This window comes from Macadamia integrifolia, unplaced genomic scaffold (assembly GCF_013358625.1).
Source record: "Macadamia integrifolia cultivar HAES 741 unplaced genomic scaffold, SCU_Mint_v3 scaffold724, whole genome shotgun sequence".
Classification (NCBI taxonomy): Eukaryota; Viridiplantae; Streptophyta; class Magnoliopsida; order Proteales; family Proteaceae; genus Macadamia; species Macadamia integrifolia.
In genome coordinates this window covers 51,887-78,265 of record NW_024870525.1, presented here as the reverse complement: position 1 = coordinate 78,265, position 26,379 = coordinate 51,887, and the positions used below count along the sequence as shown (strand labels likewise).

The 26,379-nt window shown below is 40.4% G+C and overlaps 1 protein-coding gene across 5 annotated transcripts in view; it reads left to right on the top strand.

Moving 5' to 3' along the window:
* Positions 1-26,379, top strand: part of LOC122069815 (formamidopyrimidine-DNA glycosylase) — a 58,709-nt gene that overhangs the window by 5,788 nt on the left and 26,542 nt on the right. For 4 of the 5 annotated variants that reach the window (XM_042633911.1, XM_042633909.1, XM_042633908.1 and 1 more), the window contains exons 4-6: positions 15,577-15,645; positions 15,724-15,849; positions 23,999-24,049. In XM_042633911.1, coding sequence (XP_042489845.1) covers positions 15,577-15,645; positions 15,724-15,849; positions 23,999-24,049 — 246 coding nt within the window. The remainder of the gene's footprint in view (positions 1-15,576; positions 15,646-15,723; positions 15,850-23,998; positions 24,050-26,379) is intronic. The other variant, XM_042633910.1, reaches the window with a different exon arrangement.

Here is a 26,379-nt window from a genome sequence, read left to right as displayed (position 1 = left end):
CTCACAAATGGTGGTCGCCATTGGCTGATAGGCATCGTCATAGCACCGCCATGGACACCAAGTCATGCCTGATTCACTAGGTGATCAATTTTTTATAAAATGCAGGATGATTTTGATAGGGCTATGTTGATTTTTGATGATTTGATGTTGCTTAATGTTGGTTTTATATGTTATAGGGTATATTATGTAAGCTTGTAACATGCTAAATAACTTTAGATAATAGGGAAAATAAACAAGTAGCATACTAAATAACTTTAGAAAATAGGAAAAATAAAAAATGACACATGGGCGATTTGATTGCCATTGCAATGCCATAATGGGCGATTCATCGCGAAATCGATTAGCCACCCCTCCACCGCCTTGGATTGATTTGACGTCGTGACAACTATGCATCTGATTAGGCTCAAATTTGGATCGAAGATGCACCTCCCCTAGTGTGAGACTCGACCGAAATTTTAACCCTATTGAACCACCTGATTTTGAGTTATTGAAAATTTCCCGATTTCTGTCCTATAGTGATTGTTACCCTGTTTTCAGACCTGAGACTGAAAGCGATAGCATGGATCTGTTTGCTTCTGATTTCTTTGGTGTTCAGACATATTTTCCATAATGTTACTAACCCTATTTCATCATCTAAAATAGCCTTTCATATCTGTTCCTGATTTGATCCCAGAAAACCATAATTCTGAGATTGATATCCTGATTCCTGACCCTTGATCTGTTTTCATTCTTTTATATGATCTGTTGTTATGTTGTTGTTGTGCTTGAGTTTGGTGTGTTCTTAAGGCACCGTTTGATAATGTTTTCAGAAACGTGTTTTCCATTTTTCTATGCTCAGAAATGGAAAAACACCTCAAAAACTGTTTGATAAGCTTGTTTTGTTTCACTTGTTTTTTGAAACATAAATAGAAATTTATGCTTATTTCTATGTCTATAAATGTGTTTAACGAAACAAGTCAGACTTGTTTTTCTGTTTCTTGGAACAACTTGTGAGCTAAAATATCGATGGACGACCCCGGATGAAAAGTTGCATCTCCCAACCCAGCATTTACCTTACTTGGCAGCTTTCCAAAGTTCGAATGTTCTCCAGAGAAACGAGAAGGAATACACTGAATTTTTGCTTTGCTGGTGGAAGCCTTAAATCCACATCCATCGGTTCCTTTGTGGATTTCTTCCAATTCTCTCCAGAGCCTCATGAATCAATTATACTGAATCGTTGCAGGGGATTGAAGTTCAAATTCTCCCAAAAAAATGCACACTGACCCAAGGACTCTACCTAACCATACTCAACTCCAGAAACAGGTTTATCGAACACCAAAAAATCAGTTTATATTCCCAGAAATGTGAATCGTTTCTACTGTTTTTAGACACAGAAACAATAGAAACGTTATTAAACGGTGCCTAAGAGTATCTTGCAGCATTGAGATTGGGTTTGCTTATCAATCTAGTTCTACGTTACCCACATCTACGACTGTGCCAAGTGAGTTTGGCCCCAGACCACCTTAAGTCATTCATAGCTATATCATCAAGCCAATCGCTAAAATCTTCAATAGAGGCAAGGTCAATAGGGGAACCTCCTTGCTTTTCATGATTAAACCTAACCACATTAAAGTCCCCTCCAAGGTCCTATAGAAGGGAGCCAATAGAGGGTAAAAAGGAATGGAGCTCATCCTAGATGGGGAATCTATCAACAACACGATTAAAACACCATTAGAGTTAGAAATAGAAAGGTGAATGGATTAAGGGGAGGAAAATAACACCGAGATAGAGACTTGGTGGGGATCCAGATCCAGATCCAGATCCAGCCATTGGGGCAGGGGGCGAGGCTAATGACAATCTGGAAAGCATTGGGCTCAGTGACTTTAGTCTCAAGGAGGCAGTAAAGATCACTGCACTAGGACTTGAGAGATGAGAGCGGATGGCAGCATGTTTAGTCGAGGAGTTGAGGCCTCGGACATTCCAGATGGTCCAGGTGATCATTAAGAGGCTAGAAAGAGGGGTGAATGACGCTCAGTGGAGTAGGTAGCAGCAATGCAGATGCTGGCAGGTTGGCTTTTATGTCGTCTCCGATATTCTTTCAGAGGAGCTGAACTGGAGGGAGAGCAGTTAGCAACAACAATCAGGGGAGAAATGGTAGCATGGGTTGGTAAAGGGACCCAGTCAGGAAGGGGAAAATTGGTTAGAGGGTTTAAGGTGGGGCCAGTTTGGTTTGGAGGATGGGTTGATATGGTTTGATGATAGACAAGATTGGGAGGTTTAACTATCGAAGAGCTAGGAAGACTATATGGTTGGATAACAAGAGGAAAAGGAGGGGAAGGCAAAGGAGACAAGGTCGAAGGGAGAGGGACGTGATGGGGAGAGGTACGAGAGGACACATTAGAGGTGATGTCAAAGGAAAAGGATTTCGAGAGAAGGTTCAATAGGCCAGACTTTCTAGACACAGGGTAAGAGGTAAGGGTTTTAGAGGCACGAGGGGAAAGTTGAAGTGAACTGGTTAAGTGGAAGGAGGTAGCGTTCGAGACTGGCAATACGATTTCTCCTTCTTCCATATTTTAGTCAGAGAGATTATTGTGAACAGCGAAGCGATTAGATCCAACGGTCAATAGATTGGAATGGTCCAATAGATCAGAGGAAGGAGCCCGAGCAAAGTTCATCAAAGCTGTGTTCTTTCTATGATGGCGGTGTCTATGCCTCCTTCGGCCACTACTGGGGTTGCAAGAAGAGGAGACATGGGGAAGAGGCGGGGGGTACCTCAAAGAGCCGTTATTGGATTCATGCAAGATTGTAGCTACATTCGATTAGGCAGAAGTTAGTGCTTCAGAAGTGATTGTTGGTTTGGCAACTTCAATAGAGATTTTAGGGGAGCACAGTTTGGTATGGTGCCCAAAAACCTTGTAGATCAAACATTGAGGAGGCTACCATTCATAGGAGATGGTATGACCGGCTGTGGAAGCCAAGGGCCAAGAAGAACTGGTCCAACCCAGGTTTTTGGTCCAACAAGGGCTGGTAGTAGTTAGTTTTATATATATCTTTTATTTCTCACGTTTGTCTTTGAGTAGGATACATAGGAAACAGAGAAATAAGATTCTGTTTCAGTGTTAAAGTCTAAGTAGGAATAGTCTTATTATTTTTCCTTTATATACTTGCATAAACTCAATGTTTGAGATTAAAGTGAATTTTATTTAGAAGTAGTGAATTCGTGCGTTGTGTGATTCCCCTTCCCCCTCTTGTGCGATTTTCCCTCTTTTCCCTAAGGCTACCCCATCAATTTGGTATCAGAGCCGAAGGATCCCCATCCCCATCTCTCTTCTTCCCTGGCCATTCTCTACTCTGGTTTCCTACAGAGATTGAGAACAGTCTAAAAAAAAAAAAAAAAAAAAAAAAGAGAGTACCGATTCTTTCCAAGAGAATCGGTCCCCCCATTGTCTCACCGCCCTCTGCTCTCTCCCAAGTTTTTGTGATCGAACCCTTCTTTAGGGTTCTAGCAATAAAAAAAAAAGACCAAGAAGGCAGAAACAGAAAAGAAGAAAGAACGGAAGAAGAGAAAAAAAGAAGTCAAATGAAGAGGGGAAGTAGCGAGAGCAAGCAGAATCAGAAGGAGAAGAAAAGACGAGACGAAGAAGGAGAAGAGAAGACGAGAAGCAAGAGAAAAGTGGAGACATACCTGGTTTCCAATTTCTCCCATCGTGGCTTAGCCTGATCCCATCGCAGAGACCTTGTCGGGTTATGGTATCTCAAATTCCTATCGATTTATTTTATTCTCTTTTTTAAGTCCTCTTTTTCAGAATCACCCCTTTAATTCTGCTCATTTCCCCCATACCCTCCCATTATCCTTATCCCTTTTTATCCCCTTTTTTTCTTTTTTTCCATTTAGACCCTTGCCCAACACGTGACACACCCATTTGTGACTTAAATTGAACATCCTATATTTACACTTCTGCCATCCCTGGAGAGAAAAAAACAAAAAAAAAGAAAAGGTTATTTACCATTATGACATTGCCCTTTAAATCTATTTTATTTACTATTTACCATCATATTCAAGTGTAATCTTGCCTGTCTCTACCATGGTAGCCTATAGTGAAGTTGTTCAACAGCTGAACTCCGATAAAGGAGAAACTGATGCAAAAATTGAAGCTCTTAAGACTATGATGGAATCCATGCACGCTTCCATTGATCGTTTGGCGGCAACAGATAGAGGAAAGAGTCCCATTCAGTCTAGGGATTCTTCCAACACCACTCCACAGGATCGGTCACTACCACTACCACCACCGCCACCACCACCACCACTACCATATGAAACTGGTAGATATAATGATGGAGCAGAAAGAGCAGAAAGATTGGAGACAACAACCCATAACTGTACCTTGACTGGATTCTTAGCTTAGAGATATTCTTCAGATGGTACGAGTTGACTGAGGCCCGAAAGATCCTATTTGCAGAGGCCAAACTGAAAGGCACGGCCCGAGTCTAGTGGATCAAGTAATAGCAACATAACCGAACCCGAGGCATCGGTTTAGTCACTACTTGGGCTGAAATGCATGAAGTCGTGAACCGGAGGTTCTTGCCTTCTGATTACAAGCAACGCATGCATCTCAGGTTTGCACAGCTGAAACAAGATAATTTGATTGTTGAAGAGTATGTTGCTAGATTTTATTATTTGGCCACTAGTTCTAATTTTGAGTGGGATGAAGAAATATTGGTGGCACAATTCTGTAATAGTTTGCACCCTCAACTTAGTGCTGCCCTTGCATCTAGCCGACTGTCTACAATGGAAGATGCCGTAGAAGTAGCATATTAGGTTGAGAAAGTCTGAAACACCCATACAATTGGAGGCCATTTACAGATGCTTTCCCTAGAGGTCCTAGTTTTACTTAGCCACAGTCATCTCCGCAGGAAGTCAATCAGTAGACCACAGGCTACTGTTTCATCTATGGCATCTTCACGACCCAGCCGACCATATTCTCCACCTTGACGCGATTTAAACATGTCATCTTCATGGCCTAATCATCCATACTCCCCTCAGCGTGGTTATGACAGGAACTCAATATTTCCAAAGGATGCTATTTAATGTTTCCAATGCAAAGGGTATAGGCATCGAACTAATCAATGTCCTAACCTGTTGTTAGCATACATCGACAAGGACAACTTTATACCCTATGTACCAAAAGAGCAACCGAAGATAGGAACAGTAAATCTGGAGGCTGAATGTGATCGTGAGCCTCAACAATTCTATGTGATTCGTCCTCTTTTGACTACACAGAAGATTCTTGAGGAGGACGATTGGCGCTGTAACAGTATCTTTCAGACTAGAGTGCGATGCAATGACTGTTTGTGTAATATGGTGATTGACCTTGGCAGTTGTACCAATGTTGTTGCTGAAGATGTTGTTCGCAAGTTGGGTCTGAAAACTGAGCCTCATCCGAACACTTACAAGGTTGGGTGGATGAACAACAATAATCTGAAAATTCATGAAAGGTGTTTGCTCCATATTCCATTGGTGGACTGATTGATCAGGTTCAGTGTGATGTTCTCCCTCTGAAAGTTTGTCACATTCTTCTGAGGCGCCCATGGTTGTTCGACAAGAAAGCCAAGTACTGTGGATATGAGAATACATACTCTTTTTCAGCATGGTTGCCTTGAGATGAAGTTCCTTCTAGCAAAGGATCTTCCCCCTCTCAAGCTCAAGAGGACAGTTGGTACTTTTCTCATCAAGCGCATCGATTCTAACGGCATTCTTGGACCTCATCCAAACTTGACGGAGTCGAGTTCTTTTCAGAAGAGGAGAGTTGATGCAGATACAGCTGCACTTACTTGGTTAGACCAGGATGACCGGCTGTGGAAGCCAAGGGCTAAGAAGAACCGGTCCAGCCTAGGTTTTTGGTCCAACAAGGGCTGGTAGTAGTTAGTTTTATATTATGTCTTTTATTTCTCATGTTTGTATTTGAGTAGGATACGTAGGAAATGGAGACAGGATTCTGTTTCAATGTTAGAGTCTAAGTAGGAGTAATCTTATTATTTTCCCTTTATATACTTGCATAAACTCAATGTTTGAGATTAGAGTGAATTTCATTTAGAAGTAGTGAATTCGTGCGTTGTGTGATTCCCCTTCCCCCTCTTGTGCGATTTTCCCTCTTTTCCCTAAGGCTACCCCATCAATGATAGTGATGGAGGAAGGAGGAGAGGCTTCAGCTGAAATATTGACACCAATGTGTGCAAACGTGAGTTTATCCATCTTTTTGGTGCATTCATCAGAGTAGAGGGGGTTGCCAATAACTGAACCGAAAATCCTAAGACCTTGTTTGCACCAGTAATGAAGGGGTAGATTGAGATGGGCAACCCATAGAGGAATGGATTGCAGGTTCATCTTGCAGATTTGAGTATGTTGATCCCATTGGCGAAGAAAGATTGGCTTCCTTCCAACCTGCCAAGGACCACCTTCAAGAGCATTTATTTTATCGACCTCATCGGAGAAGTTGAAGATAAAGATCCTGTTATCTTGTGTATATTGAGGAAACTGAAAGAACAATATAATACAAAAGAAAGGCAATTCCCGCTACCTTCTTTAGACTGACCTAAAGAAAGGAGGGGGGACCCCTAGCACTCGCAGGACATTCCCTGCCAGAAAACAAAGGAAGCTTACTAGCTAAGGAACAAAGAGGGCATTAAACTCTGTAATAAACCTTATGGGCAGCATCTTCCTCCACAAACGTCTTCAATTCACTTGGAAAATCATCAGGCTGAATCTGGAGAATAAGTATACAAACAACCTCTCATCCTCCATTGCTTAGAAAGGGAGGATCTGGCGATACTGAATGGCGGTCGACCATCAAGAAAGCGACTTACCAAACAATTCTTCCATATGATATCTCGGAGTCAAGAAGATCAGTTGGACAGATACCAACTTTAGCATCATCAACCAAGGAAGGAGGGACAAAGTGTAAGGACTAAGGAGATGCCATCTCAGGAAGGGACAGTAGGCGGGTTGAAAAGGGAAGAGTATAAAGGTATAGGGGCTTGAAGGGAAGGAGGGAGGGAGGAAGGGGAAAGGATTCCGGTGGTGGAGACCACTGGAGAGGTATTGGTCATCGGCACGCTTTACTTTCTTCATATATTCTTCGTTCTCTTCTGCTGTTAGTATCGTGATCTTCTCATGGTGGAATCTGGAGTTTGCTTCTTCACTCTCCTTTGTTCAAATGCTTCTATCGGAGGATGGAACACATGAAGATCATAGCAAGGTTGGTTCTGTCAGGTCAGAAGTAGTTGACAGTGATGTCTATTACTTTCTCACTTATCCATTCTTAGAGGTGGAAGTGTGGAACTGATCTGATCACAAATGACGGGAGCAGTTGGTGTATGTGCATTATAACATGAGACTGAGGATGCAACACATGCCAAGGCATGGATGGTGGTGATAAAAATCTGAGAGCTTTCCAACATTTTCCAGATTAACTTAGATGATGGGTAGGATCCCCAATACCAGTGGTTGAAGGATCGAGGGGATGCATATACATCACCAAAAGCGGCTTGTTTTATTAGATATAAGCCTAGGGTTAGGTTGTATACATGTTGGGCCTTTTGTCCATGGGATTTTTCAATGTAATAGGCCACTTTAATGGGCCTAAACCATGGTTGTGAGTCTACATATGGGATTTCTCTTAGTAGGTAGTTTATTTCTTTAGCTGTTAGTGAAATCTACATCAGCATTTACTAGTGGAATCCATATCAGCATAGGCTATCTTAGCTGAGTTCGGTTATGGGATCCCCCATTTCAACTCTAACTCTTATCTTTATTTAATTCCACATCAAACTTGAGTCATTGGCATGTTAGGATTTAAAGTTTGACCATATTTTGAGTTAGTTTCCTTCCTTATCTTAGTTTCCTAGTCAGTTTAGGTGTCCTAATTGGTTAAGGATTGGGTTAGGCCTTAGCTTTTTAGTGTTGGAGCCTATTTTTGAATCTTCTATATAAGTTTGTAAGGGAGGCCAGTATTATACATGAATGTGGTAAAGAAATTATAGCTTTTACTTGCCTCTTCATGTTTAGAGATCTCTTGTGTTTGATCCTCTGATCTTGAGATATTTATGTTTTTTCCCATTCTACCCCTACCCTCCATTATAGCTACTGTTTAACTAGGGTGGTAAGTTTGGCCCTGACGGCCCGAACCTGAACAGGGCCTGGGCTAAGATTTCTTATCCTGAAGGCGGGTTATAGTTGAAAAACACTAACCTTGGGTCAGGGTTGGGCTGTGCTTGGGTTGAGGCCTAGGCCCAGCGTGATCCCGCCCTGATTTATATAAATATAATTTAAGGCTATCATCTTATCTTTTTATTTAGAATAATGAAATTTGGGTTATTGATTCTTATGTTTATGTGTCTTGAACATCTATTATTGTGTTGCACTTCATAATTTTAATTGTGTACTGATAATTTGATCTATTGATTTTTATTTATTTATTTATTTTTTAAATGCTAGGACAGATGAGAAAAAAACAAGGTTAATCAGGGTTAGCCCGACCCTAGCAAAAATCAAGGCCAATTAGGCCAACTAGCCCAACCCGGCCCAATCAAAGTCAATTAGGGCCAGGTTGGGTTGGCATGAGGCCGACAGGGTTGGGTTGGGCCTGGGCTGAGTTTTGGGGACCAGGGTTGGCTGGGGTTTTAAGAAACCCAACCCTGCTTCACCCTTAGTTTTAACATTTCTTATTAAACTGATTCTGAGATTTAAGCTACTGCTTATGTCATATGCTGTTGAATTGATTGACCAATAACCACTACAAACCCTAAAGTTTTTAGTTCTGCTTGACCATAGAAATTATTGTTTTACCCCTACTTTTGTTACTCTTTGTTTCCTCATTGATATGTTGATTTACAACTATGTTTAAATCACTGGTTTATAACAGATTTTAGTGTGAATCGATTATCCTATGTTCTGTTCTTGTTTGCTGATTTACTCCTGTTAGGATTTAAAATGTAACCGCAAGCGTACGGATCAGTGTAGCTAATGGGTCGAACACAAGAAGAGCAGCCACTTTATTTTAGGCTTCTTCTGGTAATGCGAAAGTGCACAGATTCATTATGGTGATCTAATTCTAACTACCGACCTAACACAAGTGCTTCTAAAAGCGACCTAACCATTCACATCTAGGAATTTAAATACTCAAAACCACGCAATTAAAAAGCAAATAAGTGAAAGTAAAAGTGTTGACATGTAAATAAATAAAATAAAAGGGGAAAAAGCTAGAGAGAGGCACACAAGTAGGTATCTCTACTTAGCCCGAGGGATACACCATAAACAATATGAGTTTCCCTACTTGACCGGAGAGTACTCTTACAAGGGCTTTTCTACTTGGCTTTAGGGGAAAGGCTGAAAAGTAAATAATCAAAATAAAATGATGGTTCCATAGCTAGAGAGGGGCAAAACCAACACATGCATCTAGCCAAGGACCTTAGGGGAAAGGGAAAGCATCAAAGTAAAAACTGAAATTTAAATCCTACTTTAAGAATGAAGGGGTAACAAGAAGAGGGAATGAGAGGGGGGTGAGAAGAATACTGAAGGAGCCTACTTACTTGAACTTCAATCCTTGAACTGAAAACTTGATCGATTTGAGATACTACCAGTGCTAAAAACCAGATTTGGAATAAACCAAATCTGAAATTTCTAGTACTAGAGAAAACAAATCTGAAGAGAAAAATTGAACTTGAAAGACATGCTCCATAGCTTGTTCTTGTCACCTAGAACTAAGCCTAGAACTAGAACTTGAAAATTACAACTTCAATTGCTTAAACAATAAAAATAAAAGACTGAATCAAAAACAAAAGTGCTTGCATTAATTGAATAAAAAGAACTTACAAAAGTGTTTAAAGCAAAAACCTAGAACTAGAGCTGGAGAAAGATAAAACTAGAGAAAGAGAGAAAGAACAACTAAAGAAAAAACCTAAGAAGAGAAGTAAAGAGGAAGAGAGGGACTAAAAAAAAAAAACCCTAAGAAGAGAAGTAGAGAGGAAGAGAGGGACTAAAAAAAAAAATTACCCTAAGGAGAGAAGTGCCTCCTCCCCTTATGTTGATTCTATTATATAGAGAATGGGGAAGGGAAGATAATGATATTAGCTTCTAAAAACAAGGATTTTTTTTTTAATCTTATTGATGAGGTGGAGGAGAGAGAAGAGAGAAGAGAGAAAGAGAAAACATGTGGAGAGAGAATCTCCCACTATTTTTCTTGTCTTTTTTTTCCTATTTTTTCTCCCTCTTTCTATTTTTCTCTCTTCTTGTGCAAAAAACCTCCCTTGGCTGACCTTGCTTTAAGTGATGAGTAGGAGAGAGAAAATCTTTCAAAAAAAATCTCCAAAAAATGGTAGCTAAGAGGTTCGAACTTGAGACCTCCTAATAAGGAAGAGATTTTGCACACCACAACTCACCAACTATGCTAGGTAGTTGTTACCAAAAACAAATCTTCAATCACTTAATGGTGTAGTCCATCGATCTTTGTCAACATTTGGAATATTCCTTGTACCCCTGGGACAACTGCAGACTGGTTGATTCTACATCTCGGTTCAGTTTTGATCCATTATTCTTTTTCTGGCCCTAAAAAAAATAATCACTTGTACGGTTGACCAAACGAATGTGTACTTTTAATTGAACACGTCCATCTTGTTCAGAATTTCGTCCTCTTCGCAACCATAAAAAGAAACAGGACCTCTTTATGTGTAAAATTGGAGATATAGTGCCCGATAGTGCTTAAGGCGTTGAAAATATAAAATCTACAAAAAGAGAGTAAAACCCAAGGTAGCTCCATTCTAAATATGTAAAATGCATGTTTTATTACCCTAGATTTCACACATAAATGTGCTCATCAACTCCCTTTCTCCTAGATATGCTAGGATTGCCCCATATAGCCTGAATTATTATTTGTTTTAAAGATCTTGTCTATTGGCTACTATTTTGAGTCTTTCAAATGTAGTACTACATTACGAGGTGGCCATGTTATGGATCAGGATGGGGGTACGCTTGACCCGGTGATAGCTAGTTAGATTGGTTCTGATGTGGACAAGTATATAACATCTCTAGAGGGCCGTGTTCATTCACGAAAACCCCTACCTTTCGAGGCTTAGCCTGGCGGGGATGATTTTAAGCACCTCTACTAGTCGCATTCTAGTGGCCACACTCACACATTGTCCCCATTTGATGGTGGTAGTGGTGATGGGGGGATGTACGAGAGGCACCAATACAGTTGTTGCGCTTCACATGGGTGTTTCAATTCACTCATGCCACATAAGATGAGGATCATGGTGCACGTGCCCCCACACATGCAGGCGACTCGAGAGGCCCACATTGCCGATTCATACCACCACCTAAGGAGGAGCGTGATAGCAGGAGTTAATGGACGTTGATGTCACGAGCTTGACTGACACTCTCAGAGGCTTGAGTATAGAGGCGAGTGGTTTGCTTGGGGGGCAGTGATGTACACCATCATATGGATGTGGCACGGGGAGCACGGGTTCCGACTGTACTGGGTATGGTTGGTTTGGGTAGTTTAGCTTAGGGGTGTCAATTATGAGCGCGCACCGGTAGGGCTGACTGAGCCTGGAATGTTTATGGCCCGACCTGGATTGGCTCGATTAATAAATGTGTCAGGAGCCCGACATGTTTATAAATGGGTGTTGGCAGTGCTGGTAGCTAGCCCGTTGGGCTCCCGACCAAGCTCGACCCGTTTATAGCCTTACTTGGACCTACTTGTTGTATCCCGACCAAGCCCGACCCCCTTTAATACTACATAAAATTCCTATTTGCCACTGATAATAAGAGACAGAGAGCCAAAACTAAAAATCTCATCTAGATCATAATAGGATGCTTTTGGTGAATTCCCTTGGATGTCAAGATCTGATTCATATGACACAGTGACGCACACAATAATGGACCTTCGATGCATTAATCATTGCCACGATGGAACAAATTCTTCTTGTGATTGCTTGAGATTTGGATTTTTATTTCTCTTGAAGTCACAGAGTTTGGCACTGTAGATCTATATCTCATTTAACATCTTTGGGCAGTGGTCTTCTTTTGCAAGGGCCTCCCTTGTGTTGTACTTGATTTTCCAAGTATAAAGAAAGAAAATCCATGTCGACATATAATGATTATAACCCACCTAGAAGGTTCACAATTTCAATTCATGGGAAATCTTGCTTGGAAATTGAGAAATTTCAATCAATATTTCTTGAGGAATTTAGTAATGTCAATTTTCTAATGTAGTCAATTTTGCAATGACTTATATAGTGATTTAATGTTCCAATGGAACATTTCTAGGCCTTCAATCCACTTAAGAAAAGAATTTTAGGGTAGGCACGTTTAGAGCTCGTTGAGAGCCCGTTTAGACTTAAATAGGTCCGTAGCCCGGTTAAGGTAGCTTGATTAAAGCCCGACACCGACCGACCTGATTATAAAACGTACCATGCCCCCCAAAGCGAGGCCCGTTTACTTAAACGGGCGTTCACAGTGCAAGGTCTCCAAGTGGTCAAACCCGGCTAGGCTTGACCGAGATCGGCCTGGCCCAACCCGTTGAGACCCCTACTTTAGCTCTTCATCATCATTACCCTCTGCTTCTGAGTCTGAGGGTCAGTCACATAGTGGGTCAGATTTTGTGGATATCATCATCGCGTTTCCAGCCCCTTAGCCATACATGCTGGTGTTGGTTCTGGTTGCATACAGTAGCAATGGCTCAATTGAGTTCTTCATGGTTCAGAGATATATACCTAAGTTAGTGTACTTCCAACACATTGACGATTCCGTTTATAGGGTTACTGTGGAGGACTTTGAGTGCATCTTCCGCCATACCATGACATGGCCAGATTTTTGATACAGTCAAAGAATAAATTGATTCAGCATCAGAAACATTCTATTGGTTTTGATCTGGCCCGGCACTCATTTCAATACTAGGACCTTAGGGCTGCAGGATGAGCATAGGGGTGGCTCATTAATTGTATTGTGCTATTGTTGGATCAGATATATTTGACTCGTTGTAATAGATATTGTATGATCCATGATTTATGAATGGTTTATAATTTGATGTTGAATCATTCATTCATTCCTAATACATGTTTAAGTTGTTTTACTTGAATTATATGTGTTCTAGTACTAAACAATTTATAGAATAGTCCATATTAGACAACATATATAGCTTAGACCACCAACTTAGGGTCTGAAGTTAAACTACCATTGTGGGCGTATTTTTAAAAATGTAAAGGTCACACTATGTTTAGAGGGCCTAAAATAGGGTGACCTAGAAGTTTCAGGACCTAATTTGGCCGTTTGGCCCCTGAAACCAGCCATCAAAACTTGAAAAAGTAAGTACATATCTCAACTGAAATTTCAGTTTTGTCGAAACATTTCGGTTGTGAGCCTGGTCAAAACTGGAACCTCGAATCTTGGCATTGTTACACTCTTTTATGTAGAGAAGTAGAGTTAGGTCACTGGTGTCCTAGTCTACAGGAGTATCACAGGTTCCATTTAGGCTTAGAATGTAATTCCAGCAACAGAGGAACTAGGAACACTCCAACAGTTGGATAATACAAAGGATTGTAACAGCCTATTTTCAGGTCTGAACAGAGGTTACTAGAGGTACTCAATCACAGAAAACAATAGCAGATTGAAAGTAAGTTTACCAAAATATTAAGTAGCTGACTTGGGTGGCCAGTTCCTTCCATCAAGGTAGGCAACCTTGGAATGATGGGACTCTTCAAAATTCCAACCAAAGTTAATGGCTAGATCAGGTGATAAATTAGAGACTCAAAATTAGAAAGTAAGTTTCAGATTAGTTACTGTGTAACTTAGGATGATCCAGCCTCTGGATGAACAAGAAGCTATGACCGAATTGAGTCTAAGATTAGGGTTACCAAAACCTGGACTCAATCTGATAGTTGGATAAAAAGATCTCCTTGGAAGCTTGCTGTCAAGAACCCAGATTTAGAAGGTGCCACAAGGTAGCTTGTAAAACTCCAGTCACAGCTTTTGGCAATTGCTCACAGATGAAGATCAAAGACCAGCAGTTATCAAAATATTGTCCAACAGAGAGGTATGAAATAGAAGAAAAGGAAGAGAAAAAGGGGAAGAAGAAAAAAAATAGGGATATGTTGGTCTCCCACCAACTAGGAGAAGGTCTCTCACTGATCTTCACCTTGGAATCTCACCAAGGTTTGTTGTCTCTCACACAACACACATGTACAAAGCACTCATTCAATGGCTGTCAAATCTTGGGAGGCTAGGAACTGCCTCTATTTTTAGAGGGCAAAAGAACTCTGTCCTGCTAGTGCAGGAAACACCAGCATGTGGGACCAATGAGAGGGCCTGCACCAGCATCTTCAGCGCCCTTGCGCGTGGGGGCAGCATCATCTTTTCGCATGCCCTGTCTCTGGGTTTTCCTGCACTAACAGGACTGGGTTCTTTTTCCCATTTATAAATTGCATTGTTACAAAATAGAAACTCTCCTCGGCTAATGTAGAGAATTTCATAATGGCAACTAAATAAAACGTGCCAGGAAATAGAAACTCAAAATATAGAAACCTAATAATCTTATGACTAAGAAATAGAAAATAGAAACTAAATACGTAATCCCGCATAGGACTTAAATCCCCAATATTTGGGCTTATAGAATTGGCACATTGCAAAAGTAAACCCAAAATATAAGGCCCATGGCCCATACAACCCATTGGACTCTTAAATTACACATATTATTCCATACTTGGTCCAGTTTGATGGTCTGGTTTCCTTCTGCCCTTCATATTCTTTTGAAATACATCACTCTTAGATACAGAATGTCACTTCCAATGCAACATCTTTTATTATTTGTGTGTTTAACTACATTAGAGGGCTTGAAATGTTATTTGAAACTGTTGGTCCTCACACCTATGTTGTATATATACTAGAGCAATTTTGAAACTTCATGAAAGTGGTTAATAAAGAGGAGTGGATTGAGGACTACTTTTGAATCTAGACTTCTTCACATCTTTTTTTTTTTCCTTTCTTCCGGCTTCCTATATATGCTCATGGAGTATTATTAACCACAAATGTTTTATATGGGTAGTACAGATGTAAGTATAACATGACATGCATGCAAGCTAGATCAAGCCAAACCATTTTTTATTGGTCTTACTGAAGGTATCTTCTGTTAAATAACCATCTAGCTTTGACTATTCAACCTCCTTGTGTCTTAATGAAATCATTGAATTATCCTGAAAATGGCACATAGATCAAACCACCGCTAGGATCTTTTTTATGCAAGTTACTTTTGGCATGGAAGTTAACGTCAATGAGGCAATTCATATGGTGGGCATGCTTCCCTACATGCGTGTGATGTGTGAGAATAATCCTTGTAAATTACTAAATTCGACATTTTTACTTTGCTTCTTTGCATGTGATCATTCACATGGTAACAAATGTGCTTGTATTTTTTACTTACGCTCTTTATGCTTATCAGCTTATTTTACCTGCTTAATCATTCCTTCTGATACTCTCTCTGTGTCATTTCTTTTTCTTCCTTTGTATTATGGTTCAGTACAAATTTTTATAGATATTTGTCTCTGCAGTTAGAAGATGGTTTAGAGCTATCTTTTACTGACAAGAGGCGGTTTGCAAAAGTTCGCTTGCTTAAAAATGTATGGCCTATCCATCTGTGCATTTCATTCTATGTGTAGCTTTCTCTTTATTTTGTGATGATGGTTTTGTTCTTGCAGCCAAAATCAGTGCCCCCAATATCTGAACTTGGTCCTGATGCACTTTATGAGCTTATGCCCGTAGATGAGTTTGTTGAATCCTTGAGCAAGAAGAAGATTGCAATTAAAGCTTTATTACTTGATCAGGTTAAAAATACTATGCATGTTCCCATAAATGTTCCTGGGTTTTGCTTTTATAATTACTAGAGTATTGCTGAAATGTTTTTAATGTTCCAAGTTGATAATGTAATTAAATGTCTTACGATCCTATATGTACTCTCTATGCTTGTCTGTTAGAAATGAGAAGAATCATTATTAATTATCTTCTCCTAAGAGATTAGATGCTTTCAAGGTCTCAACCAATTTACGGTTCGTCCATTTCAGGAAACCCAATATTGGGTTCCCTTCTAGGATCGGAATCTTTATCATCCTTATCATGCATTCCATATTGTGTGCATTTCTTTCCATGTAACTCATCTAGTAGTATGGTGTGTCTAGGACACAATCTTGTCCTTAGAAGGCAAGTCTAGCTCTACCTTTGTGTATAAATACAATAGATTGTCAATGAAGTTACATATAATCCAAACTCTAACAGGTATTTGGCATGGTATCAGAGCCGTGCTCTGCTAAGTTCCTCTTTTTTCTCTTGGCTCCAACGAGTCTGCACGCCTCTCTCCCGATTGCTCGCTGCTGGTAGGGGTAGGTGCTGATCCTTCCTCTCCCCTCATCTTAATGGCTAATGATCTCCACCATCCGCCTCCCCCCCTTCTATCAATAATATTACACCTCCATCTGCCATCCTTACCCCCTTCACCTCCACCATCTAACGCCACTCTCTCATCCTCTCTTCTCCCTGCTCATCATTATCCGTTAAGCTTGATCCCTTTTTTTTTGGCGTACCCAAATTATTCCATTTCTCTATGGACAGAAGCTTTTTGGATACCTCGATGGCTCAATCCTGTGTCCATCTAATGAGATCGCTGCCTGGCAATGGTGTTGCCAGGGTAGCTCTCTTATGAGCCTGCTCATTGCCTCCTTAAGTGAGGAGGTGTTCCCTTTAGTTGTTGGAAAAACCAGCAGTCATGCAATTTGGGAGACTCTCACCACCGCTTTTGCTTTAGCTTCAACAACAGGGGTGCTCTCATTACATCTTGCTTTACAAGATCTGGTTCATAAACCAGATGAATCAATAACTAGCTTCCTTCAACACGCAAAATCCATTGCCGATGAGCTCTTTGCGGTTGTAAACCTCTTTCAATAGATGACTTTAACATTCATGTGTTTTGTGCACTGCGCTCTGAGTTTCACGACATCATTCCGACGACTTTGTGTCGTCTAGACCTGATTCCCTGTAATCTCCATGCTCTTCTCCTTAGCCATGAATTCTTACATGACTCGTCTCTTCAAAAGCTGACTGTTACCACACCTGATGCGGATCCTCCTTTGGCAAATACCTCTAAGAGAAAAATAAAAAATAAAAAAATCAAGTGCACCTGCTGATCAAAATCGCTTTACCTCACCCACTTGTGGATCCTCTAGTGGCAGTGGTGGGCGGGGTCATAGTCGTGATATGGTCGCAACTCCAATGGTCGTCTCTATTGCATTATTTGTTAACAGACCAACCACTCCGTCGAAACTTGCTACTACTGCTAGCAACCACGTAATGCCCATGGTTCAAGATCTCACTCTAGCCCCCCATCTCGCTAATCCAAAAAAGAGAGATCTCGTTGAGATCTTGCCAAGATCATGTATTTTTTCGCGGTCAACTCGGTGGTTGGTCTCAGTGGTCATATGGTCTTTGTAGTCCCTGAAACTAGGTATTTACCCTATTTTAGGACTTCTAAACACAATGGAAACATCAGTTTTTAAAAAATCAAACTTAAAATGGTACTTTGACTTCGTACCCTATGTAAGTAGTCTCCGGCTCTTCGGACCTTAGGCTAGTATGCTCTATTCCACAATCCACATTCCACAACTAACACATGACACACCATAATCTTAAGAATTTAAAAGACATCATAGATAATTAGTTAATTGATTAACAATTAACATTGATGACTGATGAGTCACATTAACATACATTTGAAAATTTGAAATGACATAAGATAGGAATGGAGCTCCTCAAGCACAAGCACCAAAATTCTTGCCCCTTAGTGTTTTTTCTTCAAAAAAGTAGAGAGAGAGAGGCGAGATTTGGCGAGATCTCAGCGAGATCTTGTCGTTTTTACACCTGGCCTGTGATCTTGTTTCGTTAATCTAAAAAATGAGATCTTGAACCATGGTAATGCCCCCTTCTCCCCACCCCGCTCCACGCTCCACGCCCCACGCCCCACGCCCCACGCCCCACGCCCCATACCCCTATAATCCCCGTCCCTATCCCCCATCCATTCGCTATACTGCACAATGGACTGCCGCTTCCACCCCCTCCGACATGTGGTTACCTGAAACTGGGGCTACCAATCATGTGACTCCTAATCTTCAGTCTTTCTCCTTATATGACTCCTACTCTGGACTCGACCAACTTCATGTCAGTAATGGTAAGGGACTGTCCATTTCTCATACTGGTAATGCTGTTATTTCTTCCCCTTCTCGCTTTTTTCAGTTATCTAACGTCCTTCACATTCTACAGGACATATATAGGTCTCCCCTTTCTGTTAAAAATTTTTGTGTTGGTAATGATGTATTCTTTGGACTTCACCCATCTTCTTTTTTGTCAAGGATTGGCGAACCAAGGCTACCCTACATTCTGCCCGAGTAAAGGTGGACTTTACTCTTTTCCCATTGCACCTGTCTCTCCAGCTGCCAATATTACCTAGCATACCTCCTATGATGGCTAGCATCACCATCTTGGCCACCCTCACGAGAAAGTCCTTCGTCAAATAATTAATAAAAATAGTTTGCCATGCCATTCAAATAAATTGAGCTCATTATGTTTTGCCTACCAATTGGGTAAGGCCAGTAGATCACATTTACCTCCCTTCCCCTCTTGTAGTGAATACCCTCTTGCAGTTGTTTTTAGTGATGTGTAGGGCCCCACCCCTCTCCCTTCGTCGGATGACCATCACCATTTTTTTAAGATTTCTTAATGATGCTACAAAATTCCTATAATGTGGACATAATTAAGGACGTATTAGGGCGTGTTAGCTAGTGTGAGATATATAGGAGGTGATAGTGGTGAAGTCCCAATTACTATTGGGTCACATCAAGGATCCGCTTTAAGTCCCTATCTCTTTACTCTTGTCATGGATGATTTAACCAAGAACATTCAAGGAGAGGTTCCGTGGTGTATGCTTTTTGCTGATATCGTTTTAGTGGATAAGACAGTGGCAGGGATTAATGATAAGTTGGAGTTATGGAGATCTACCTTGGAATCAAGAGATCTTAAGATAAGTAGAACGAAGACAGAGTACATGGTGTGTAACTTTAGTAGCTCAAGGACTGATGTTGATGTGGTGAAACTTAAGGAGAGAGATTCCGCAAAGTAACTGTTTTAAATATTTTGGGTCTACTTTTAATTAGGATGGTGAGACAAATGATGATGTCTCTCTCAGAATTAAAGCAGGATGGTGAAGTGGAGAGGTGCATCTGGAGTGTTGTGCGATCGACATATTACTCTCAAGCTTAAGGGCAAGTACTACATGACTATTGTAAGACTGACTATGTTGTATGGGGCAGAATGTTGGCCAGTCAAGAAGCGTAATACAGATAAGTTGAGTGTTGCAAAGATGCGAATGTTGAGATGGATGTGCAACAAAACTAGGAGAGATAGAGTGAGGAAAGACAGGGTAAGAGCTTAGTTAGGAGTGGCCCCGATTCAAGACAAGCTTCGAGAATGCCGCTTAAGATGGTATGTCCATGTTCAAAGGAGGCCTTGGGATGCTCCAGTATGGAGGAGTGATCAGATCCAGAGGGAAAGTTCCTTGTTCATTTCAAAATAGGGACCGGTCACCACGTATATCTTGTTTATGTTGACTACATATTGGTTACAAGTAGTCATTCATTTCACATCACCAATATTTTGTCTCAAATAAGTGCAGAATTTTCCATAAAATATTTGGGCCCTTTAAGCTTCTTCCTTGGCATCGAAGCAATTCCGCACTCTTAAGGGACTATTACTATCCCAAAAACGGTACATTGGTGATCTTTGGTGTAAATCTGGCATGGATAATTGCAAACTGGTTACTACCCCAATACCAACTAATTTGAAGCTGTGTTACTCGGGTTGAGCCTTTAGCTGATGGCACCTAATATCACTTCATTGTTGGGGCGCTTCAGTACATCACCCTCACCTGCCCATGTGTCGCATGTGCTGTAAATTGAGCGTGCCAATATATGCATGTTCCCACAAACGAGCACTGGTCTATGGTGAAATGGATCCTCCGTTATTTAAAGCACACAAGATCCCATTGTTTGCTAATTACACAGTCCCCCAATCTTCAACTTCGAGCACTCTCAGATGCCGATTGGACTGGAAATTCTGATGATCGGAAGTCAATGGGCTGCTATACTATTTTCCTTGGACTGGACCTTATCTCTTGGCAATCACGAAAAACAAAAAACAGTGGCTCATTCATCCACTGAGTTTAGATACAAGGCGCTTGCTGATGCCTCTGTCGAGAAGACATGGTTTCAGTCTTTGTTTCGTGAGCTTGGCATTCCCTCCTCCCGCCCCCTATTCTGTGGTGTGACAATATAGGTGCCACTTATTGGCCAATCCAGTCTTCCATGCTAGGACAATGCATGTGGAAATTAATTTCCACTTTATACGGAATAAGGTCGCCAACAAAGAACTCTCTGTCCAGTTTATTTGAACCAATGATCATTTGGTTGACATCATGACAAAAGTGGAAGGGCTATCCACTAACAGATACCAGTTCTTACGGGACAAGCTGAAATTTCTACCAGTCGAACCCTCACCTCAAGGGGGTGTCTCAACCAATATATGGTTTCCTCATTTCAGGAAACCCAATATTGGGTTCCCTTCTAGGATAGAAGTCCTCTTTCCATGTAACTCATCTAGTCGTATGGTAGGTCTAGGACACAATCTTGTCCTTAGAAGGAAAGTCCAGCTCTACCTTTGTGTATAAATACAATATTGTCAATGAGTTACATACTTGCATATGATCCAAACTCTAATTGGTACTTGGCACAAGGGATATTGTCAATGAGTTACATACTTGCATACATAGTTGTCAAGGCGTCACCTAGGCGACAACCGCCTTGTTGCACTGCATGTTGCCTTCTGTTTCGGCACTTATTTATGCCAAATATCATTCAAGTAAATGTTTACTTAAGATATTATTCATAAATAAGCAAATACCCCCTATTTGAATCCGATAAAAATAGTTTAAAAATCAAATTCCAAAAGGATAAAAAGTCAACCCCCCAGTCCAAGAACAAAAACTGGATTTTGGTTATATGGACGATTTTCAACTTTTAAATGCTAGGGTTTTTCTCAATTATGAAAATTTTATAAATTCTATCATGTTAAAACATTGCTAAAAACCAAAAGTCCGGTAAAAAAATATTTTGTTTTGATATTCATAAATTTATTTTCATTCAGGCGATTTTAACAGTATTCGCGCACTTAAAAATAAGTTTGACTAAAGCATTACTTTGTCATTGCAACTCAGATTTAAGTAATCTTAGACTTGTTAGAAAGCTGGTTTTATATTATAACTAATACAAAAAGTCTCATGTAAAAATAAAATCATTTGACCAGTCAAACTTATTATAGAATTAGAGCATTTTTCTAAATGTTGATTTTTTATAACTTAATATGACTTAATGTGAACTTTTTATGATTTGATGTAGCTAAATGTTGATTTTTAATGACTTGATGTGGCTTAATCTTGATTTTTTTATGATACAAGGTATATATAACTTACTAAATAATGTTAGAAAATTGAAAAAATAAAAAATAACACTTGTTCGCCTAGTTCGCCTTAAGGCGGGCGCCTTCTCGCCTAAGCGCTTAGACAACCCTCCACCGCCTTGGTTCGCCTTGGCACCCGAGTTACATACTTGCATATGATCCAAACTCTAATTGGTACTTGTCACAAGGGATAGGGACTTTTAAAGTTGATATACTCCATCATTATTAATGTTGTTCTTAGCCTTCTGGTCCAAGAGGTGTCAATTTCTGACACTACCTGGCTACTTGCCAGGGGTTTCCCAGCTCTTTTCAGGATATTTTGACTCATGGGTGAGTTTGGTTGGCCTTTACAACCTGAACAGATTCAGGTCAGGCCAACATCTTTCTAACTGATACCTTGTTTTTGTAAAAAGACCAGGTTATCTTTGGATTGAGAAATTTATGTCAGATTAGACTGATTAGACTGGCTATTTTAAATTATGCTCAGGTTTTGGTTGAGGTTTTCTCCAACTTGATTTATTCTACCTTGAATGACTCCACCCCCTTTTTGTGTCTGTAAAATAATGCAGCAACTGATTTGTTTCGGTGTTTCACATGGGAAGGGATCGATCTGACACTGGCCATACTCAAGGTACACTAGTCCTAGATGCTCTTGCTATGGTTAAGAATTCCCAAATGATAATGGTGGTGAGGAAAGGGGCTCAATTAGTAACTCATAATTGATTTGATCATAAGCCTTCCTAATGGACCACAACAACAACAACAACAAACTCAACCTCATTCCAACTTAATGGGGTCGGCTACATGGATCCAAACAAAACACAATGGAAGGGAAAAAAAGGGGTGGGGGGACAAAGAACAGGGAGTAAGAGGAAAGAGGCCAGCCCATGAGTCAGGAGAATCTCACCTAAATGGGGTCGGGAACATGAATCCTAGCCCTCCAATAGGCTCTATCCAAGGTCATACTTGGGACAAGGCCGAGACTAAGCATTTCAGTCCTCACCACTTCTTCTGTGGTTATTTTAGGCCTGCCCCTAACTCTTTTAGCTCTTTGAAATTGAATCAAATCACTCTTCCTTACTGAGCGTCCTCAGGCCTCCGTTGAACATGGCCAAGCCACCTCAAACGACTTTCACGGAGCTTGTCATTGATCTAGGAAACTTTCAAGTCAACTCTAATATGCTCATTCTTTACTTTATCCTTCCTAGTTTTGCTACGCTTCCATCTTAATATCCTCATTTCTACTACACTTAACTTGTGTATGGCACTTATTAATTGCCCAACATTCCGCTACATACATCATAGCTGGACGCACAACAGTCTTATAAAATTTTCCCTTAAGCTTTAAAGGGTTACGCCGGTCATATAGCACTTCGGATGCCCCTCTCCACTTCATCCATCCTACTTCTCTGGTATCCCCATCTTTATTTATAGTTGACCCCAAATATCTAAAAAAGTCACTTTGTGTAATCTCTCTCCCCTCAATATTCACCATTTCGTTATCCATTATAGATTGACTAAAGTTACACATCATATACTCTATCTTTGATCAACTAATCTTAAAACGCCTTGCTTCTAGGGTAGATCTCCATACCTCTAACTTAGCGTTAATCCCTGCTTTAGTCTCATCCAGCAGAATGATGTCATCGGCGAAGAGCATACACCAAGGGACCGCGTCAAGGATGCTCTTGAATAACTCATCCATGAAAAGCGCAAACAGATACGGGCTTAAGGCTAATCCTTGATACACAGTCACTTCCTAATGGACCACATTCTACTTTAAAAATCACCAATTTATTGGATGAACTCATTCCGAACTCCTTTGTTCTTCATTTTACTTACAAAGGGTGAGATGAGAGGGGTCCAGAGGCAGGTTCAGGCTCTTTGAAGATGAGAGGGTTCCTTTAGTATCATGCCATGGTGAATTCTATTGGCATCAAAGTCTGGCTTCTTCATGATCGTAATAGTTTTTAATTATATAAAGTGAAGTGTGTTTATGGTTGTTGCAAAGATAAGAGGGCTGGAGCTTAGTGCTCCAAAATTAATATATATTCTGCTTTGTATTAATGCACAAGTAATGAGAATCAGATGTTATTTCATTGATGGTGCAATTAAAGAAGGAAAAATTTTCTCCCTGCCAACCTGTTTCAGGTGTGACATCAACTTGCAAGTAGATGGACTTGGAGCTTAGAGCTCCTAAATTAATATACTTTTTTTTTTTTCAACCGTGGTTGAGCACTTCAAGAATGTTTCTAATTACATAATTGTATTGTCCAACATTATTTTGTCGGCCTGTTGTAGGCTCCTAGTCCATACTGTATTCCAAAATTGTATAATTTCTGGTATTTGGTTCTTTTTCCTCCCCCACCCCCTCTCTTCCTTACTCATGATGTTGGTGTTCAAATGACTTCTGCTTTGCAGAGTTACATTTCAGGCATTGGCAATTGGATCGCTGATGAAGTGCTCTATCAAGTAAGTGAGCTTCTTTTTTTTAATTGTACCACACTATTTTTTTGTCTTTCATTTGCAACAGTTACTGATTAATGTGTGCATACATTAATTTTTCAAGTCCCATCTGTTACCATAAACATTATGTCGTAGAATATCAAATGCATGAACCATATTCCACCATTTTGTTCTATCTGAAGCACTAAAATTTGTTAAAAACCATAGTTTTTGAATCTTTCCTCGCTACCTTGGTCCAGTTCCTCTATTACTTCCCTATCCTTCTACAATTATCATGGCCACCAGGAGGGGAAAAAAATCCTTTTAGAGCTATCAACTGTGGGCAAGCGACTCCATGCTGCCTCAGTGATCTTTCATTGTCCATTGCATTTGCAGTTGGCTTTCCCGGATTCTTCCCACCTAAAGGGGCTATCCCTACCTATGTTGTTTCATTCATTTCAATATTCATCCTTTCAAATCTTGGCACCAGTTGATGCAGTAGCATTATCATGGTTGGACTGATGTGAACCACTCTGAAAAACCCAGGCCACGAAGAACTGGGTCCAAAAGGGATATTTATAAATATATATTTATTTGTTGGGGTTATTTTTGTAATTTCACTATTATTAGCTATTTTAGTCCAGTTGTCCCAGTTTCTATATATGCTGTAATCATCTATCAGATATGCCGTTGAATATTTGAATTGAGAAAGGGCGTACCCGGTGCACGAGGCTCCTGCATGTGCGAGGTCCCGGGGGGGTGAGAACTACACAACCTTACCCTGAGAATGTCGAGAGGCTGTTTTGACCGCTTGACCACCAGGTCGCAACATTCGTACCTTTACTGTTTGACCAAGCGTGCCCGAATTGAGACTTTTCCTCAAATGTTGAGTTGCATGCTGCTGTTCCCTCTCCTCTTTTATTTTCTGTTGTTCGGTTCAGTCTGAATCCCTTTTTACCAGGTGTTTTTCCTTCTTATTTTCTTTTTTCCTTTCTCTAGTTCTTCCTTTTTATCTATATTTCCTCCTCCTGTTAGAGTTCTTAAAAAGTTCTATCCACCATACTCCGTTTTTGGGCAGTAATAGCAACTGATGAAATAAACAGATTACGCAAATATAAAGTACATCATTATCAGAAAAAATACTGTGTTAGCACTAGCACAAGGAGTTCAGAACAGAACAGAACAGAACAGCAATGACCTCCTGAAATAAATGTTGAGTTAGAATAGAGCTGACTGATCATGGAACTTCAGCAAGAACAGTACACTTAGAAGTTAGAGAAGTCAGATTTGATGGCAATGTGGGAAACAGGAAGAATATCAGTACCTCAGCCAACAAGGAAGAAGTAAAGGATAGAAGATAGGAGAAAGAAGAAAGGACACATTAGGGATCTCACTTAACTTCAGAAAAGGAATCTCGCCAACTTAGAAGAGAGGAGAGGATATGTTAGGCCTCTCACCTAACTGTGGTGAAGGAATCTCAGCAAATCCAGTCTTGAGTCCCACAATAGAGCAGTTCTGAATCCCAAAACCATGCTCCGACCCTCATGAAACTCACGAGCTCAAGGCTAAATTATTTTTTCAAAACATTCGTAATGGGTATAAGTCTGTACTCTTTATTTATAATTTCATGGAAATAGGAAAAATAGGAAACTCCTATGTATGATAGGGAGAATCCCTTACCACTTAGTTTTCTTCAAAATATAAACTACTCTAGAGCTTTAACAAAATAGAAACTAATTAAGGCCCTGTTTGAGAACACTCCATGAAACGCAATTTTCCATTTTTCTATTCTATGAAACGGGAAAACACCCTCAAAAGTGTTTGATAAACGCGTTTCGTTTCTACTGTTTCTTGAAACATAAATTAAAATTTTTGGACCAGAGAACGGGTTTGTCGAAACAAGTATGACTTGCTTTTCTGTTTTTTGAAACAAAAGGGGTTCGAAATATGACTTTGCCTGATAAAACTCCCAATATGAGATAGCACCTCCATCCGCAAGCTCCAGCTGCACATTCGCCATACCCCCTCGCCTAGCATCCCATCCGCAAACATCCACCTGCAATCTAACCCCTGAAACCCCCATCCACAAACAAGCCACCGCACTGCACTGCAAATACTCCCTGAAACCAACCCTGCACACCACTGCCACCAGCCAACTTCTTCCAATCTTGACTCCCGAATTCGTCTAAAAAAGAGCGTACCCAGTGCACATAAGGCTCCCATATGTGCGAGTTTCGATCCTAGTACTTTATTTTTTCATAGCAGGGTTTTATTTTATTTTATTTTATTTTTCAACTCCTAAAGAAGGGGCTTTTCCTTCTATTTTTCAAGAAAGATAAGTTTTGGCTCCCTATAAT